Source organism: Annulohypoxylon maeteangense (assembly GCF_022496945.1).
Source record: "Annulohypoxylon maeteangense strain CBS 123835 unplaced genomic scaffold GGS22scaffold_4, whole genome shotgun sequence".
Lineage (NCBI taxonomy): Eukaryota > Fungi > Ascomycota > Sordariomycetes > Xylariales > Hypoxylaceae > Annulohypoxylon > Annulohypoxylon maeteangense.
Genome location: NW_025953251.1, coordinates 1,052 through 15,588, shown reverse-complemented (window position 1 = coordinate 15,588; position 14,537 = coordinate 1,052). Strand labels below are relative to the sequence as shown.

General features: G+C 47.5%; 5 protein-coding genes across 5 annotated transcripts; 2 read left to right on the top strand and 3 right to left on the bottom strand.

Annotated features, from left to right (window-relative positions):
• Positions 1 to 3,082: 3,082 nt before the first annotated feature.
• On the bottom strand, positions 3,083 to 5,189 carry GGS22DRAFT_156120 (T-complex protein 1). Its single transcript, XM_047960322.1, has 3 exons — positions 4,970 to 5,189; positions 3,495 to 4,887; positions 3,083 to 3,435 (listed from the first exon to the last, which is right to left on the bottom strand). Exons 1-3 carry the CDS (start codon positions 5,026 to 5,028, stop codon positions 3,244 to 3,246), a joined length of 1,644 nt encoding a protein of 547 aa, XP_047820919.1. The 5' UTR covers positions 5,029 to 5,189; the 3' UTR covers positions 3,083 to 3,243.
• A 266-nt stretch (positions 5,190 to 5,455) lies between these two features.
• GGS22DRAFT_156119 (uncharacterized protein) lies at positions 5,456 to 7,463 on the top strand. Its single transcript, XM_047960321.1, has 3 exons — positions 5,456 to 5,684; positions 6,070 to 6,308; positions 6,377 to 7,463. Exons 1-3 carry the CDS (start codon positions 5,669 to 5,671, stop codon positions 7,034 to 7,036), a joined length of 915 nt encoding a protein of 304 aa, XP_047820918.1. The 5' UTR covers positions 5,456 to 5,668; the 3' UTR covers positions 7,037 to 7,463.
• Positions 7,464 to 7,621: 158 nt separating this feature from the next.
• GGS22DRAFT_104116 (DUF155-domain-containing protein) lies at positions 7,622 to 9,752 on the bottom strand. The gene is made up of 3 exons (XM_047957758.1): positions 8,443 to 9,752; positions 7,993 to 8,344; positions 7,622 to 7,942 (listed from the first exon to the last, which is right to left on the bottom strand). Exons 1-3 carry the CDS (start codon positions 9,673 to 9,675, stop codon positions 7,866 to 7,868), a joined length of 1,662 nt encoding a protein of 553 aa, XP_047820917.1. The 5' UTR covers positions 9,676 to 9,752; the 3' UTR covers positions 7,622 to 7,865.
• Positions 9,753 to 10,206: 454 nt separating this feature from the next.
• GGS22DRAFT_156113 (uncharacterized protein) lies at positions 10,207 to 12,278 on the bottom strand. Its single transcript, XM_047960320.1, has 4 exons — positions 11,902 to 12,278; positions 11,354 to 11,843; positions 10,741 to 11,300; positions 10,207 to 10,661 (listed from the first exon to the last, which is right to left on the bottom strand). The coding sequence occupies exons 1-4, from the start codon at positions 11,954 to 11,956 to the stop codon at positions 10,504 to 10,506; spliced, it is 1,263 nt and encodes a 420-aa protein (XP_047820916.1). The 5' UTR covers positions 11,957 to 12,278; the 3' UTR covers positions 10,207 to 10,503.
• A 681-nt stretch (positions 12,279 to 12,959) lies between these two features.
• Positions 12,960 to 13,499, top strand: GGS22DRAFT_185913 (ribosomal protein L37ae; the record flags this gene model as incomplete). Its single annotated transcript, XM_047964384.1, has 3 exons — positions 12,960 to 13,009; positions 13,193 to 13,357; positions 13,436 to 13,499. The coding sequence occupies 3 exons, from the start codon at positions 12,960 to 12,962 to the stop codon at positions 13,497 to 13,499; spliced, it is 279 nt and encodes a 92-aa protein (XP_047820915.1).
• Between the last annotated feature and the right edge of the window lie 1,038 nt (positions 13,500 to 14,537).

The window sequence follows — 14,537 nt, the reverse complement described above, 5'->3', positions numbered from 1 at the left end:
CTCTCTTGACTTTTCTGGATCCTCAGCATTCCCTCTTCTCGCTCGCCCGGCCGACATTTTACAGTGGGTGACGGGGGGACCAGCCCACTTCGCTGCTTTCCCTCTCCCGTCCTGCCCGATCCGTCCTCGCGCTCTCTCGTCTCCTAGTACTTTTGCTGCCTCGGTATCCTCCCGGCGCTGGATCGTTTAATTAACCAGGCACACAAACCTATGCGCGCAAAAGTACCAGACGCAGAGGTGTGGTGTCGTAGTAATATATTTAAGGTAGAGACTTACATAGGTCCACTGCACTTTCGCGCGTAGATTACGTATATCGATTTCTTTTTTTCTTTTGTTCCCGGGTACTTAAGATTACCTGCACTTGGCTACGTAGTTGTTGTGTAAGCCGCCCTATGGCTTGACTAGGTACGTAGGTGGGGGAATACGTCCATGAACTCACAGCGCTGCGATACAGATCGCCGACCTGTGTGGCCTGCAGGTCGTGGGCGGGTGCGAGTGCGAGTGCGAAGAGGGTGTGTGGTTGGTCGGCTGGGGACCGCCTCTTGTGCAATGCGTAAGCAGGTTTCGACTGGAGGCGCTGCCGCTCCGGGTGGCTGGACTACCTGACTTACCTACCTAATACCCGCCTGCCTGCCTGTGCATCTTAGCTGAAAGAAGCGGGCGGGAAAAAGAAGGGAAATGGAAAAGAAAAGAAGCTTAGCATCATGTGTCAGCGTACATACCTACATACGAACGGATACAACCAGCCGGGCTGCCCCAGATCAGATGGTAAGATACGTAATGCTAAGAGATACGCAGTTGGGTCGCAGACCGGCGCGCCCGCTTCCCTCTGACTCCCCTCTCTTCCGCTTTCTGCACCTGCCTGCCGTCGCTGCCGTGCGGATCCCCGGGCTGAGCGAGCAAGCTACGGTAGGGGGAGGTTTAGTGTTCATGTCAGAATCTTAACGCTCCTGGCCGTTCCCAGTTTGTTGCGTATGCTAGATACGTAAGAGATGAACTTTTTATCTGCTATAGTATTATAGTATGGCCTTTTCAGCGGCGTGGTAGAGCCCGCGTCGTAATATAGGGATGGGTTATCGCTGCAGTCAGCTTATATAGATGCACCACGTGGAAGCCGCATCGCCGCTAGTCGCCGCTGGCATGCTTACTTTGCAGAGATCCACTTGCGATGACCCGTACACATATCTTGCTTGCTTTCTTGTAGAACGGGATCCGGTTCGTGATATTCGAGTCATGGGGAAATACTGGAAGGGTACTTGTTTGCTTAACGGACTGCCTTAGTGATAGTGATGTTGGAACTGGATCATGGCTCCGTACTAATTTAGGATCGAAACCGGGTTGAGATCTCTCCGGAACTTTCCATAGATACCTACTATCTCCGGAAATTCTATGTTCTTTGGTTTCAGGGCCAGTATACCCTCGTTCCTACAGAGGATTCCACTTGTAGTGAAATATTGAACCCCTAGTTTCATATCAGGCTTCACAAAGAAAAAGTACCAAAGAGACCAAATCGTTGGTCGACGGGATTCTGAGCTCGATATTCGTCAATGTGTATCATATCGCGGTATTCAACTAGGCGGTCATAGAATGTGTATCACTAGCTCGTCGGCATATGATCCTCTAGTAAGTTCTGTGCTACCCCATTCGGTGAAAATATCCTCATTGCTTTTGATCAGAACCAACGCAAGTGAGTCATTCAGCCCTATCGATGTGATCGTTGGCCAATGCATAGGTATCTTCCCTTCCTAATCTTCCCGTGACCCGCGATACGCCCACCGCTTGTTTATCATGATAACTAAGTCTTATATGAGATTGTGTGACCCCCATGCTAGAAGGGAGATATGAGATATGAGCAGAGCCGTATCATGTACGCAGGAAAATCCAGGACAAAGTTTTCAAACAAACAGTCTGGATACGGAATAAATGATTGCAAACTAGCATAATTATCAGTCGGTATGCATTTCTTAGGTACTTTGTAGGTCAACTACGCACGTATATCCCCTTTTAAGTCCGCTCAATCATATGAACAAGCTGTGACCCGTCCCGACGGGTGTATGTACTTGACCCAAAGCTTTAGGTACTGACTGAGGTGAACATAGCTGAACTCCTATAATATTTTGATTCTGCGCTTACTTAATAGTCAGCCTTGATTCGAGGTTTGGAGACGTTGTTTAACCTGCCTGATAGCAACAAGGGGTGCTTATTCATATTAAGGGTCTAGTACTATATAATCCTACTAGGTGTACTAAAAACGATATACAAACAATTCTGCCACTACATTATGATATCTCATCTTGTTCTCAGGCATAGGTAACTAGATGATTGTGGCATGTGTGTTGGTAGAGATATGGGTAGGTGTGATTGGGGGCCTGAGTACGCAGTGACTGGCATCATGTAGCTTTGACCCAGCGCCCTGGATCTTGTACCTTCTCGGAATTAAGAAATCCCTACTAATGCTATAATAAAGCTTGTAGATCATGCAGGAAGCTCTACTTACCTTAAGGGAACCCCTATAGCATGCAGTCAGCAAGATCCAGCTTCGTGGCTTTAGTGCATCATGCAGGATGAGCATTGGCATTTCCCTAGTGAGTCTACTTTGCTATTATATCACCCTAAATCGAAATTGGTGTCACCTGTGTTATCCCTTTTTTCTCTAAAAGACTACCACTTCGGTGACCGAAAGACACAAATGTGCGTCGATGATTGTAGAGCCCCTTATCTATACTCGAAGTCGTCACACGTAGCCCATAGGGTAATTGAGGACAATATTACGATGTTTGTAGCTTATCTTCAAGCACCTGAGGATCTACTATAATGGCACAGATATGTAGTACGACGTGCTCTACGTACACAAATATATAGGATATGTATCTAGGGTATATATAAGAAATCAAGATGAGATATGCGGATGTCCATCAACTGAAATATACTCAGGTAGATCATATACTCCTATACTATACCTTTACTACTGTATCTCTGCAAGATAGTATCTAGCACTATCTTGTGGGAGATCGTGGCTGGCGTTTGGGTCTATTAGGAGGTACGCAACACATACGCAGCGAAGTCACGAGTATGCTTCAAATGTACACTATGTGTCGAGCTTTACTTTTAGGTCTACCTAATCATCAATAAATGCTATCGGTACCCCTGAGTTTGCAGGTTGACCGTCTATACTCGCGTACAACTCCGTCCTGCCCCTGAAGACCGCATATGACCATTTATTTTAGCACCACTGACGCACTTTTAATCCTCATCCCAGTTGGGGTTAGGTCCAGGCGGCTTTGGTCCGCCTGCTTGCCTGGATACGATGATCTGGTCAACGGACAAGATAGTCCGTGCTGCTTCTGTTGCTAACTTGATAGCCCAGGCCTTAGTGACCATAAGATCCAAGATGCCGTTCTTCTTGGCGTCCAAAGTGCCAGTGCCATCGTCGTTCTATAACAGAGATAATGTTAGTTCTGTGTCCTAGGGAGAAATATAGTTAAGACTATTACCTCTATGTCAACTCCTGTAATCAAGCCGTCCTTCTTGTTATGTGCCGTATAGAGTCTACTTAACACCTCGGTGGCATCTAAACCGGCGCTCTCCGCAATGGTTCGGGGTACCACTTCAAAGGCCTCGCCGTACTTTCGAATAGAATACTGCGGCAAGCCTGGTGTCTTCTCGGCAATAGCCTGTATCCTGCTGACGAGTTGTAGCTCTGCTGCACCAGCACCGGGGACCAGTCGTGCGTCACGAGTAATAGCCTTCACTACGTTGACACCGTCATCTACTGCTCGCTCAACATCGTCGAGATGGTTCTGTGTGGCGCCTCTAAGAACAATAGTGGCAGTTCTCGTGACCTCGTCTTCTTGTCTGAACACCGTCACGCGGTCTCCGCCAATCTCGAGGGTCTCCACGACGTCCACGGATCCCATTTCGTCAGGCATAGGAGCGCCCAATCTGGCGAGAGGGGTAGCGCCAACAACTCGGCACACTCTTCGCAATTCAAACTTGCTTAGAATCTTGATAACAAGGATGCCGTACCGGTTGAGGTAGTGCAGTGCAAGCTCTCCTACGGTTGAACCGGCAATAACGACTCTCAACCCAACGTCATGTAATTCCTTGATGGCGGTTTCTAGCTGCTCTTCTTCTCCCTTCGTAAAGTCCATCATCTCCTTGGCATTGTGCAGTAAAACAGTACCCTTGGTCTCGGTTTGGCTGGTGTCGATCGGGCAAGAGAAGACACCGACCTTGGCCTTAGTCGCCTTCTTGACAGATCCGTTTGGTTCCTTAGGGAACACCATACCCTTTACCACTCTGCTCTGCTCTAGACTTCCACCCATAATTTTAACTACTCGGATGTTGTCGACGTTAAAATTGGCAGGGTTCTTAGGGAGTACGGCAAGAACAGCCCCGGAAACGAGGTCTGCAAGTGTATCCTCATTTCCATTCTGTTTGCTGGCGACCACTGTTTTGATTGCCTTGCTTAGCTCCTCTTGGTTTCTGAGGTCATCTACTTTATCTATGACAAGATTCTCCAACTCTTCGAGAGCAAAGGCTTGGGCACGTTCGTAACCTATGACTATATCGGCCGTTTTAAGTCCCATTCGTAGTAGATCTTCGGCTTTCTTGAGGAGTTCGCCAGCCAAGACGATGACGAGGTTTGTAGCATCGCCCATCTCGGCTTCTTGCTGTTGGCTTGCCATAACTAAAAGCTTGGCTGCGGGGTGGACAACATCGAGTTCCTTGAGGATGGTAGCGGCGTCGGAGGTTAGGATCATCTTCTGTAGATGGTTGATAATGATCTTATTTCGGCCATAGGGACCTAGGGAGGTCTGAACCGTGGAGGAAATGGCTCGACAAGCATCGATATTTCGTAGAACAGCGCCATCTTCGGAATCGTAGCTGTAGTATCGTTAGGCATCCTTTCTCTCTCTGTGTCTATACAGATTTGGCAGATTTATTAGCGGTGGTGGGGTCAACATACTTGTTGTAGCCTTGCTTGAACAGGCCAGCGTTTGGCGCGCTTGGTATATTGAGCGACATATTTTCTGCTTTCACTTGGATATCTTCCCAACTGTTTGTCGACTCTGTAAAAGTTTGGTTGGGGATGTTATCGTGTAAAATAGGCCACCGACAGTAACCTTGGACAAAGTCAAGTGGGCTGCATTTGAAGCTCTGCTAGAAAAATATTAGTGGGACCAAGCTACAGGGCACCACTGGGCAGGGGCAGGTACGTACCGCTGATGTTAGTGGATCTTCCCTTTTGCTGTTGGTTTAATAGTTGGGAAACTACGAATCATAGCCTTGCGGAATAAGTGGACCATAAGCTTTTCTAGTCCAATTAAACTCTCGGAATATCAGCCTCGTTTCTCATAGTACGAAGTACTCGAAGTTATGTAGATTTATGATTTATGTAACTTGATTAATTCGTCGCGCGTCTTGGTGTTACTTCTGATTTCCTTTTCTTCAAACATCATCATCATCATCACCACTGCCAGCCTTACAATTTGACGATTATCACACCGCACAAAGGCGCATCATATTGTGTCTTTCTACAATAGTTTATCTTTTTCATCTTTAAATCCAAACCCAGCTTCGGATTGTTCCTATTCACTATTCATCGGGTCTCTTGCCAATAACGAGGAGCAAACGTGACTGATTGTAGTCACACTCCTTCGTGACAATGGCGCCGCAGAATTGTAAGTACATATCTTACTACCTCAAACATTACATGATGCGACACCGTCAATATATTTCAATATGAATTCCGTTATGGGATCCCTAGCAACCCAACGCTATCGTTACCATTACCTACCATCACCTCAATGTGAATCACTCCTGTCATGAACCACAACAGTAAAAATATGAATGGACCGCATTTATTTCGATGGCCTTCGGGAATGGCGACTGCTTCCAGCCCTGTTGAGCATCTTTCCGAGGTCAAACCCATCTCTACAGATTTTGATGTGGACACCACTGGATCTGACACCAATGCGATTATGACCGAACTAGAGCCTGATAAGGGCTCGGGTCGCGCGTTACACATTTTATTGAGAGATAAAGCTGACTCTAATAACTTCGCAGCAAACCCGCCTTCCCTCCCCCCTACCGTTGAGGAAGCCTACCGCCGCAAGTGTATTCAGCTCAAAGAGCGCACTAAGGAGATTGAAGAAGAGGCCAAGGCCTATCAATTACGACTAAGCCGACTCCAGCGCCAGGTTCAGAAGCTCCGTCTTGAACGCGCATTTCTCCTTGAGCAAGTTGCCAAGCGCACAAGCACTAATGTTGAGGATTCAGAGGGCAGCCCAAGCCCGCCTCCCACTGTATGTATCACCATCCCACCCACTTTTGGAAACTCTTCGTTGATATCAGGTATCTGACCTCGTAGCAGCCGAAGGACAAGCCGCTCCGAACGAAGCGTGGGCATCGGAAGCCCTCTCTGCTTCCCGTCTCTGAGCCCGGCACGAATCCTAATGCTACCTTCATCAGCCAGAACTTAACGACCCTCTCACCCAGCTCCGACGCCTTCTCACACTCGCAGCTCGATACACAAAAAGATCACGGCCGAGGTGGAACTAATGGCATTGCCAAACGACCAAAGCGCCCCAGCAACGCCTTCGAGATCTACTGTAACGACACACGACCTATCCTCCAAGCCCAGAATAAGGAGAAGATCGCGGCGGGTGAATTTCGACTTGAAGAGGAGCTCGCCAGAGGCTGGAAAGATCTGCCTGAGAAAGAGAAGGAAGAATTTCAAGTCCGTTACGAGCAAGAGTTAGTTCAATACAAGGAGGCCGTCGAAGAGTTCAAACGTGGCACCAAAGACGTGACTCGTGAGCGCTCGCGCGGAAGGGACAGCCATGCTGGTGGCAACAAAGGCTCTCGAAGTGGGGCGGGAGGACGCTCAACCCGATTCGAGGAGGTCCAGGACGATGATATGGACGAGGATCAAGACGTCGAGATGGCAGAGCCCGGTGACGCCGAGCCTGCAGGTGACCAGGATACAGACCCAGAGACCGAGGTTGACGAAAACGACGGCGTGGTCGACTAGGAGTAGGTCCCTGATGACCCGTGTTGCTTGATGTGGCCCCATGGCCCCGCGACCCCATGCAACGACTCCGAACCTGAACTACCCCTATCCCCTCCATACACGTAATAATCTCGCCAGAGGAAGAAAGGCCATTTATAGCTCTACCTATTTATCTCTTAATCTCTAGCACTAGACGGAAAACGGAGAAGGGAAAAACTGCAGTTTCTGCTCAGCGCCACGAATGAATTTGGGGGGACGGTCGGATCGGGATGACGTTCTACGATCCTACCAAAATAGCAGGCGTTAACGGAAATTTTTGGACATTGCGTGTACACTACGGAATTAGGTAGCTAGGAAGCTGCAGGTAATCAGTCAGGAAGGGTCTTGTTGCTTCTCGGTGGCATAGGATCGCTTTAAATATGACTTAAATGCGTTGAGTTTCTATGAATCGCGTTTCCTTCGTCCGTGTGCATGTGCATGTGCTCTTGTATTATGTTGCGAAATTTTCTTCATTTATTAAGGTGTATGTAGTTCTCCATGATTTATATGAGGTAAAGCATAGGTACCTAAGGTATATATGACTGAACAGCTTGGTAATATCGATACCGGCATTGATGCTATATATACAAACTATATATCCCGAATTGACAGCCTTTTGCTAATAGATCCGCCGTACCTAACGACTTGAAGGTATGGATGCTATGAAGATGGAGTTCACTTAGGTATGAGGTATGTTATGTATGCTACACTACGTATGAGGCTATGTAACCAATCCGATGCACCCCCAACGCCGCCCATTGCATTTTTTCCCATCTATGAAAAAACAAACTAGTCTGGTATTGATGAGACGCTAATCTACGCCCGCGTACAGGTCGACGACGATGTTGACTGCCGCGACCAAGATCTCCGCTGCGATGAGCACGATAACTGTAGTCTGTTAGTCTCGTATTTAAGGGGGCTGAAGAGAGAAGTCCTACCGATCCACTCCAATTTCTCGCCATGCCCATGACTGAGCTGATCTTTCAGCACGGCTAGCAAATCTGCAATGACATCAAGTCGTTCGGTGAGAAGACCGACACGTTGGTCCATCTCGAGGTAGCTCCGGACGGCCTGGTAGACGGGCTCAAGATGGGGCTCGACCCAGAAGAGCTCGGGCGTATCGAGGACACTGCCGTTGAGGTGGATGTTGATCCTGAGGATGAACAGCTCACCGATCTGCATATTGATTTGTGCGCGTGAAAGGGCGATTTTTCCCGTTAGAGCTATTTGCGTCGGGATATCCTTGCATGTGTCGACAGTCGAAGCGATGAGTTCTTCGAAAAGGGAGGTCTAACATTGCATTAGTAAGAAAGCGTTTGTATTATACGTAGACGGATCCAAGCGAGAGTCAACTTGAACAATGTCTATACCAGAGGGAGATGTTGTACCTTGACGCTCTGGGCGAGTGCATGTGATATAGCTAGTTTCGTCATATAATTCCTCTTATCTCGTAACGTGATGAAGTCGTTGTATATCCGCGGCTGATACTCGTTCGTATAATAGAAATTGAAGCATTCCGTTTCCATATCGTCCGGGTCTAGCTTCTCAAGTTCGAACTTTGCTATGTCTTTTAGAAATCGTTGTTCTTGTCCCAGCGTCATCCCCCATATGACTACGACACCGTAATCGAACAGGAATACCTCCGGAGTGTGTACATTGGTGTCGAACTCAACGTCATGCGAGTGCTGTTCCGAATGAGAATGTGGATCATGTATCGCGCTTTCGTCCTCTGGTCGCGACGGGTAGGTGAGATTGTTGTGTATATCTCGGCCATTGCTGAAGGTTTGTTCAGCCTCTGACGCCCCGTCATGTTGTTGCGCCTGTAGGTTGTGTAGGCTTTCCCTCCTATACTCATCTGAGTGTTCTTCGAATTCACCTGTTGAATGCCTCCTTTCATACATCTGAACCGGCCTCTCACGTATCTCTTCTGCCGCTTCAGTTCGTTCTGCCGACTTTCCAAGCGTATAGTTATAAGGCGAATATATGCACTCGTCGATTAATTTGGGATTCGTTCCCCGGTTCTTGCCCCTGCCCTTTAGGAACCGCATCAAGCCATCCATTTGATATTTATTTGCAGTACAGTAGGCCGTAACCCGTGGTAACCTATCTCGGTCTGCTTTACCTAAGCGTGCGGCATCTCGCCTCGCGGTAGGATCTTTAATACGCGTGTATTGCGAATAGACATCTCTACCGCTCTCCTCGTCCGGCCCCTCTTCGTCAAGCTCGGGATTCGGTAACAATTTCAGTTTTTGCGCAGTCTTGGAACTTCGCTGAGGACCAATCTTCGGCACAGGGCCGATCGACGGAGGGAGAGCAGTGAAGACGGAGCCGTGGCTGTTGCGTCGACGTAGGCGATTGTTTAGCGCCGAGAGCATAGGAGGCGGAGCGGCGGAGCTACTCCCCGAGGCAAAGGAGCTTGTCGTGCGTCCATGCTCAAGAGTGTTTATGGTGCTAGGCGACGAGCTCAAGGAAGCTGGATCTGGATCGATGGTTCTTGATACAGGGTTCGGATTAAAAGTTACGTTGCGCGCGCTTTTGGGACGATCGGTATCTCGGCGTAGCAGAGGAGTTCGTTCAGACTTTGGTCCATAGCTCGTCGAAGCTCTTGGTGATGCAGCCATTGTGATATTTAGCTATTATTAAAGTATATGTATTCGTAGCTTTACACGTATAAAAGCTAGCTCGGATCGCCCTGACGCGCAGGTGGCCTTCGAAGAGTAATGGCAGCTCTCCTTTGTCTTGTGTTATTGCGTTGCCATACGAGGAGAGGTCTGCGGACGAATTCGGGAAGAGACTATCAATTAGTCGTGTTCGTGTTTCAACGATACTTATCCCAGAATTAGGAAAAGGCCAGTTTAAAGAATGAATTAAGCTATGATGATATCTCTAAGTTACCGTTTGGAAGATTGTGGTGTCTACAACTACGGTTTACAAACATTTGAAGCTAACAAGTTTTAGAGAAGCACTTTCCAGGAGCTAGCAGTCTAGGTACAATACTACCTGCATACTTCCCTGGCAGCTCGGCCTTATGACGTTTGAGAATTGGTCCACGCTCAATGAAAAAGGCAAGGGAAAAAATTAAAATAAAAAGTAGCTAGCGCCGGCTTGTCACCCATAATCCCTGCAGATTTTGCGGGGATTCTTCTCAGTGTATTCCGGTGTATATTATCACATATAAAATGCTTCAGAAATACATAGAAGAACATATAAATAAACCTATTATGACCTGAGTCGTCCTATCTTCTTCTCTCATTATGTCCACGGGGATCACCCAGCCTGCCAACAGCCAACCTTAAATGCCGGTGACTCCTTCCCACCTATATCAACTCTGAATTATATGATAACTATATCTTGACTCCCTTCATCCTCATTACTAGAATATCATAATTCATGCATAAATACGCCTCTCGCATCCTCCAAGGTGGTAGGCAAATGTTGAGAATAATTCATCATGCGTCAATAACCTTCGTTTCGATTTTAAACCCGGCGTCTTGCAAACGGTCAACATATCCATGACCGAGACAAGCGGGTGTATAAACACCCCCTTTAAGATCAACGTCGTCTTGTAACATCGTCAAGGCAGCTTGGCTTAGAAGAACCGCAGTTACTATGACAAATGGGTTTGTTAGTCGCGAAACTTTTGCTAGGGTTGACTAGGTTGGCTGGGTTGAAATTTGAATGCTCACGATAATACATTCCGCCGCTATACTCAGCCTTGCACCAGATTTTCTTATGGATATCTGTTGCAGAGTCCGGCGTTGCCACTCCCCGGATCTGGATATACTCTTTTGCTTGTTCTTCCTTCGACGGCCCTTCACCGGGCTGGGAAACAAACTTGCGCATCATCTTTCGAATTGGCGGGCAGAACATAAGCGTCAGTCCACTGACAATAAGACCATAATGCATCGCTATGCCTCCCAGGTAATTTCTAGCTCTCATATACTCCCGGTATGTGAAATTTGGTCCGTGAAAATACTTCTGCAACGATGACTCCTGTTTAAACAGGCCCCAACTGCGCTGAACAACCGCCGTGTTTGTCCCTGCAGTCACAGACGTCGCCATGAGGCCAAGATCAGGTATAGAATTTAAGCCTGTTAATCTCGACAGAAATGAGGGTTTGGGCGCCACTTTTGAGTTCGGGATGGGTGACAGAGCATATGGCTTATGAGACCCGACGATCTCCTTCCAGTGGAATATGTCAAAGAGACCCAAGACTGTATGAAGCGTGCCTCCCGATGGCGTGCCGCTGCATTTTGTTAGCTCAATTTTGACAAGATTCCTTCAAGGCATTACACTTACTGTAGTTCATGCACTGAGACAATAACATCGCTAACGGGGGCTGATAATTCGGAGCGGGCTGCTGATACCATCGAAAAAGTTACAAGGTCTGATAAGGCAGATTCGATGGCAGTTTGGGGAAACAGGCAAGCGCCTGTAGTTTTCGCAGGCGCTTCGTATTTCTTTATCATGTTCTGATGCCAAACACACTCGCCCGTCGCATCGAAGTAATGCGTCCCAGCTTCTGCGCAAGCTTTGAAAGCATGCTCTCCGTACTTTGCATAGGGCCCGACCGTCGTAATCAATGAGAATGTCTTCTTGGCCAATGTTGCAAGGTCTGTATCGTTGAGGTTACATATCTCGATCTCGGGTGATTGGCGATTTGGGTTAAGAGCCTTGCATTTCCTGACGACATCTTGCAGCTTTTCTGCGGAGCGGCCAGCTACTGCCCATTTCAGATCCGTTGGGAAGTGAGTCGTGATGTGTTCCGCGCACAATGATCCAGTATAGCCTAGTAGCTGTTAGCAGTTGACTATAACTATACTTCTAAACGGGTTATGAAGGTTTACCAGTTGCACCAAATACCACCAAGTCATACTGGCGAGAATGTTTCTTAAACGACATTATCACCGCGCCCGCAGAATATGATCTAAGGGGCGTAGCTAAGTATATGACAAAATAGAGTAAGGTGATCTCGTAAGTTGAGTATGTAGGAATTATTCCTGGCTTGGACTGGACAACTAATACTCTTTTTTTCGCTACTAAGATGGGAACTCGGGAAGGAAACGATCAAATTCGCGGCGAGTCTCCCCTATTAGGATTATATATGTACAAAGACATCAGCGGACGAGACATGCAATTTTGAACATTGCGGATCTGGGCGTTTGATATTCCCTTCGCCATTTCTCGCATCGCCTCGACAAACTAGGATGCATACAGGAGGAGGCTTTAAACTGCGGTAATCACGGAGCGCGGTTCTAGCTATGAAAGGAATCAAGGCCGTACTTGCCTCGGCTCGACATCTCTAAAAGAATGGCAACTCCGGTGTTTCGTGAATGTCAATCCGGTAGAGAGCGCCGTAGGTTTCGGATTGCTTCCTCAAACGGTTTAGTTCACATAGTGATCATCGCCGGGATCATCTATGGCACTCTTTGCTCCGTTGCCGTTGAGAGATAAGCCAATGAGATAGTGGGACTAGATCATTCTCGCCTGTAGTTTGACGAATCGGGGCATTTTCTACAGATCCTCGGATGAATCTATCGACTGATACAGACAATTTACCTCCGGCGATCTAATTGGGCGACAATGTAGGATTAGTCATTTAAGTCACCTGATTTCTCCTCTTCTCCTTACATAAGCTCATGCCGAGTTACATAGGTACTTCTATGTAGCGAAGTCTATTTTAACATGGTCCAAGCGCCTTTTTCGGCTCGCTTAGCCCTAGGAAGGACCACCACTTTGAGAACTTTCACACGCAAAATCGAAATTGTTAGCCTAGCAGCAGCCCACTCTGCTATTCGACATTTTGAATTTGACTACAGAAATATTTCGACCACAACTCCAAACTACGCAACCCTTCCGTCGGTCATCTACACTCCACGGTTAATTCCTACAACCCTCATACAAGATGACGAAGCGCACGAAGAAGGTCGGTGTTACCGGCAAGTACGGTACTAGGTTAGTATATCCAAGATTTAATTTATATCTTGTCGCAAGTCCGTCAATTGGTTCTCTCGTCGCTGGTGTGCGAAGGTCGCCAACCGCATGAGACGAGCTATGCTTTTCTAGACTCGAGGAAAATACGCAGAAAACATTCCAAAATTTTACGAACCTCCACTAACCATGATTATCCTTGAATAGATACGGTGCCTCCCTCCGAAAACAAGTCAAGAAGATGGAAATCACTCAGCACGCCAAGTATACCTGCACTTTCTGCGGAAAGGTCACAGTCAAGCGCCACTCAGTCGGTATCTGGAACTGCAAGTCATGTGGAAAGACCGTTGCCGGAGGAGCCTACACCGTATCGTATGTTAAACTATAAACAACCGGATCTTGATTTCGCTGGGAAGATTGGAGATGCGGATACTAATTACTGAATTATAGAACCGCTGCCGCCGCCGCCATGCGATCGACACTACGACGATTGAGGGAGATCCAGGAGGTTTAAACGCGGGTCAAGGGGGGGAACGGTTGTTTTCTTTGCATTTGGCTTCGGTGTACGGGAAAACGGATTTTTCTACGCAAGCCATGAAGGGTCATGACGACGATCGATGAATTCCTCGGTCAGCATCAATAAGGTTGCCTATGGACCAGGATCATCGATCATAACCAAATGCCAACACAGAATTATGAAAGAACAAAACATTCCGGGTTGCTGGAGTCGCTTCATACGGCCCGGCCTTTTTTTGTGCCTCCCACGTGAATTTGCCTCTATGTGGCTGCTTAAGGTCTTTGCTTAGATATTGTCATCGAAAGAGTATGGTTTTCGAGTCATCAGTTCAATCGACCTGTGCATCCAAGAGTCATCGATGGAAATCCCTTGGGTCGATTGCCCCGGGTATTTGAAGACGCTCGGTATATCGGGAAGCTTTGCATGGGTCTGCGTCTAGAGGTTGTGAGGAGATTCATATGATGAGGGTAGTCGGTGCCTATTATGAGATATGAAGTATGTGAGCCTAGGAGTTTTGCCCTCGCTGATACCTATAGGCATGAATTTGGCCGCCCTTGTGTAGGTGCGCTGTCAACGTCGCCTACTCATGTGAGTCATTTGGCTGCCTAGCAGACTTATCCCTCGAGCAGGATCAAGATCTAGGTTGACGAATACTTCAGGGCAAAACCCACAAGACGAGTGTCACGTTGTGGTCAACCAACCTCGAATTATTATTTCCCAAATCAAGTACCAGTGGCCTAAAACGACCTTAACGATATCCCACGACCAATATAAAAAGGACCCGATCCCCAATATAGTATATGCGTTTTGTTTCTATAATCGGTTGTTAAGCTTATCATTCCTCTCCCACCGCGCAAATCTCCTTCTGGTAGCGTAGGTACTGTCTTTTGATTACTACCAGAATAGTGTCTTAACTAACATCTACATCGCTATTGGCTCTCGGGCTGTACCTGAAATCGAGTTTATACCCATTTCGGCAAATTACAGACCCCGTGGTACACAATCGGGAAGCGCCCGTTCTTGGCTTCTGGATGT